Here is a 4,144-nt window from a genome sequence, read left to right as displayed (position 1 = left end):
GGGGGGGGGGGAAATTACCGCCAGGAGGAGGGTCGCGTTTAGCACCGGAAGCTACCCACGGACCAATTAAAGCTAAAGCCGGGGTCGAAAGCAAAAGCCCAAGAAAGAAATGTGCTTGCTTGTTGCGTTTTGTTTTGTTTTTGTTTATTACAGGGTCCGTCAAAAATGTTACCGTCGTCAGGTTAAATAGAGAGTCGGTCATTCAGCAACCATATCAGCAGTAATGGATGACAAAGAGGAAAGGCACACAGGCACACAGACAGGCAGACGTGCAGGCAGTTACATATCATGCAAGGTGTATTATTAATACCGTAAACTCATATGAGGGACAGTTCCGCTTGCCTGATTTCCCAAACGCGGAGGCGGTGGAAAGGGGGTGGGGGAGGGGTCTGCGTTGTTCCGGTGGGTGCAATATCGTCGATTAGTTCTACCCCTCCCCCCTCCCGCACCTGACGGCCGGTGAAGCGCGTCGAGAGTCGCGCGCACGGGCGTGGGACACACTAGCACCCTCCTCTGCTGCTACCGACACCCCCCCCCCCCCCCCCCCCCCCCCCCCCCCCCCCCCCCCCTCCCTCTCTCTCTGTCTCTCTCTCTCTCTCTGTCTCTCTCTCTCTGTCTCCCTCTCTGCGAAGCACAGGCGGTCGCACCTTGATGGAAGTTTAAACTTTTATTGGGTATTACAGTTCTGTAACGCAGGTAGTGGGCTTTGTCCTATCTCTACAAATTAAAATAGATTTGTGTTATATGAGTTACACCAAAAGAACGTACAATACAAGATTCTGAGAGACAAAAAGACATTGAATGGTTAACACAGGGAAATTGCACCGGCCAAAGTCCGTTTGTCATAAAGCGGGGAAACATCCCTCTCTATATGTACCGTACTAATGTGCATTTCTAAGAAATTAGATCTCTCGTTCAAGTAAATTTATTGCATTGTGGTCATGTACTCGACTTGAATTATTCATGTAAATTACTTCAGTTGACAATAAGAGACTTTACAGAGGGGGTTTGCTATAGTTGCTCAGAGACCTGAACGCAGGGGTGGTATGGCTTTCACGGGCGGCCAGTTGGCACGCCTGACACTGGCCGGGCATACGGGCTGCGCGGCGCGCAGGGGTGCCAACTGACACCACCGCCCGGTGTTACAAAACGGTTGACACGAGGCATTAAAAGCGTCATACGCGGCGGCCAAACGTTCGAAAATATAATTGATGGAGAAAACGGGCCGGTAGGCGGTGCGGTCATATGGAACTGGTGACGGACGGTCAGCTGGACGCTAACAGATTGGAGGCGGCGGGCTCGGCGCTCACTCGCCGGAAGCGCACACCTTCACTCTGGCCGGCTCGACACGGCCCGGCGCCGCGGCTGTTAGCGCCGGCCGCTCCCCGCAACGTACGATGTGCGGAAGGTGATAGTGTGAGGATGATGTGAATCAGAGAGATGCGCGCCCAACGGGGAGGGGAAACGATACCGCGTCGTTATGGCGAAAAAAGGAAAACGTTTTGGAATTTTTTGTAGTAATGGGGGAGTATACTGCACCATCCCACCAGAGGCAACAGAAGCTCTTCATGCCACGAACGGGTATCAAAGTGGTGACAATACGACAATATTGTCTTTGTAAAAACACAAAACAATGCCTTAGGTAGATTACGTCGTATTGAAGTTAGAAATGAGTAAAATTGGCATAAATGTTGACCGTCCGAGTTGTGACCCGTTCCGACCGATCCAACGGGGTCCAGAGATGTAAATGGACCAAGTGATATGACGTTGAAAGTGGCGCTGCAAACATCCTATGACGTGCAGCACTCGTTAGAAAGCAAGCGGCTCCTCTTGCTCACGCGAGGGCTAGCTAGAAGAAAGCCCCCCCGTGAGAAGCCCTGATCAGATCCACTCTGCATACTGCACTGCACGTTAACGCCTGCACCCGGGGCCGCCGTGCCACGCTGCAACGCTCTCCGCCGCTCTCCGGCCGCTCTCCGCGCTCCAGAGGGCGGCTTCCTAGAGAGGCGGTGTTAGACAGCCCCGCCCTCCACGTGTGAAGACTAAACGAGCATTTTGTAGCGGTTCGGGCAGGTACGCGGGCGTCGACACGATGTCGATCAGGCCGTTTTCCTGTTCACCAGGTGGAACTCAATCGTCAAAAACACCGCCAATTATGACCCTCTCTTTTGGCGAGAAAATAATTACTTTGATCGTTTGTTCAATCCGGCTTCCTCCAGCTGCAGAATATTTTGAACATCAAAATGAGGTAGTTCCTGACGCATGTCAGTTTGAAATCATTTTGACGAACGTGTTTCACCTGTTGGTTGTCAAACACAGTATCCATTTTAAACTATAAAGAGTATTTTATTGGTAGAAAGAATATCAGGAAGAACGTGCCAGAACATAGCACAAGTAGTTTTCGATTAATTTTTCGGAAATTGTCTACATAAAAAATTGACTAGCAGTCTTGCCTTAGTAAAACATAGTAGTAGTAAAACACCAAGAAAGATGCCATCATCTTTATTGCAATACCGTTAGAGTACCTAAAACATGGAAAAACCGAGAAAAACCTGGGCGACAATATATGACAGTCTTATTTCTTTTGTTTATTTTTAACTTTTCAGTTACTTATTTTTGTGTAAGTTTTTTTAAAATTTTGAAAAACTTTTCCATTTTTTCAAAAACTTTGTCTCAAAATTATATACATTTTCTTAATTGAAGCCACTACGCATCGTCGATCTTCGAGTGCGGGCGAGTGGTAGTAGAAGTAGGGACGATGACGGCGTACTGTACCTTGCAGCCGCCGGCAGCGCTCCTCGCCCGAGGGGTTGTCTTCGGCAAGGTGCCAGTCGTACTCCATGGCCGGGTGGGCCCGACCGGCCCGCCGCGAGGGGGATCGCGGGGGGCGTGGGGATCAGCCGCGGGGGAGGATCCTCCCGGGCGGGGGATTCACCGGGGACGGCCGCGGCGGGTCCTCAACATGACCGGCCGCGACCCAGACCTTCGCCGTCGCGGCTCAATGCAGCGAGCCTTTATGTAACAGGCAGAGTGAGCAATGGTTGGATGCGGGCAGAGCACGGCGGAGCAAAGCGGAGCAAAGCGCCCGGCAGAGAGTCTCGCTTGTCATTCCCTACACCTCCACCCCTCTTCCCCCACGCCTCTTTCCTCTACCCTCTGTGGCAGCAAACATGACCTGACAATAGGGATCGGGCACATAAACCACGAGAATTTAGGTAAGGTCTAAATATTATGAGGTCCAGGATGACCATTGCCGTCCATTGGGCCACAATGATATTTGTATCCCGATGATACAAATATCAGAGGTCCCTGTCGAGTTTCGACTCTAATTTAGAGAAGGCGTCTAATGAGATCCAAAGGATCAGGATGGCCATTGGTATCCATACGTTCACAATGATACCACAAAGGTACAAATATCATATGACCCAATATCACTGTCCTGATGGGATTGCGAATTATTTTGGATCCTTCCACCTTAGAAAAAAAATCCCGTCGATATTGCTGGGCCCAGCTTCTCGCTGGGTCGGCTGTGGAGCGACAGCAGCTCAGCAGAGACCCCCTTTTGCGCGGTCGGCCGAGCGGCGTTTACGGTCGACAGTAAGGAAACGGCAGAGGGAAACAAAAGAGAAATTGGGAATGCCTGCCTGGCGGCCTGGCGGCCAGCTATGCACGGCGGAGCCTTTAATTCCACCCCGGTAATGCTCCGGGGCGGTATAGTGCGGCGGCAGGGGAGCAACGCTTTTTAAAGTCCTTCCTATTTCCGAAGAAAAAAAAGGAACGATGAATCCACCCCGCGCAGTAATACAAAGTGACACAAAAACGCGCAGCTCGGGAGGTTGTTTTGTTTTTTGTTTTTTCGTGGCATGCAAATTGTTAGCACAATGATTATTATTATTGTGAGGAAAGAATGAAAGCGCGCGATTTCGGGGTATTGCCTAGCGCTCGATAAGACATTCCTGACGTAACCGGAAGAAGTCATATGCGACTGATAAAAGCACAGTCGCGCTGCACAACCGACGTCACCAGGGCTATACCACGGTCGGCTGCGAGCCCACCCGAGGGACCCCGGACAGCTCCGTTTAGGGGGCGAAGTCGGGGTGCCGTTTCACCAACCCCCTGTCGAGAGGGTGCCGGACGGGGGGGG

The 4,144-nt window shown here is 51.4% G+C and overlaps 1 protein-coding gene across 3 annotated transcripts in view; it reads right to left on the bottom strand.

Moving 5' to 3' along the window:
* LOC127748694 (uncharacterized) overlaps positions 1-4,144 on the bottom strand; it is a 43,763-nt gene that overhangs the window by 12,435 nt on the left and 27,184 nt on the right. For 2 of the 3 annotated variants that reach the window (XM_052265422.1, XM_052265424.1), the window contains exon 2: positions 2,776-3,012. The exons of the other annotated variant lie outside the window; for it this stretch is intronic. In XM_052265422.1, coding sequence (XP_052121382.1) covers positions 2,776-2,842 — 67 coding nt within the window. In that variant the 5' untranslated portion in view covers positions 2,843-3,012. The remainder of the gene's footprint in view (positions 1-2,775; positions 3,013-4,144) is intronic. 3 annotated transcript variants of the gene reach the window in all.

This window comes from Frankliniella occidentalis, unplaced genomic scaffold, assembly GCF_000697945.3.
Source record: "Frankliniella occidentalis isolate FOCC.00 unplaced genomic scaffold, Focc_3.1 Scaffold27, whole genome shotgun sequence".
NCBI classification, from domain to species: domain Eukaryota; kingdom Metazoa; phylum Arthropoda; class Insecta; order Thysanoptera; family Thripidae; genus Frankliniella; species Frankliniella occidentalis.
The sequence above is the reverse complement of the archived record's forward strand: the minus strand, read 5'-3'. Positions and strand labels throughout refer to the sequence as shown.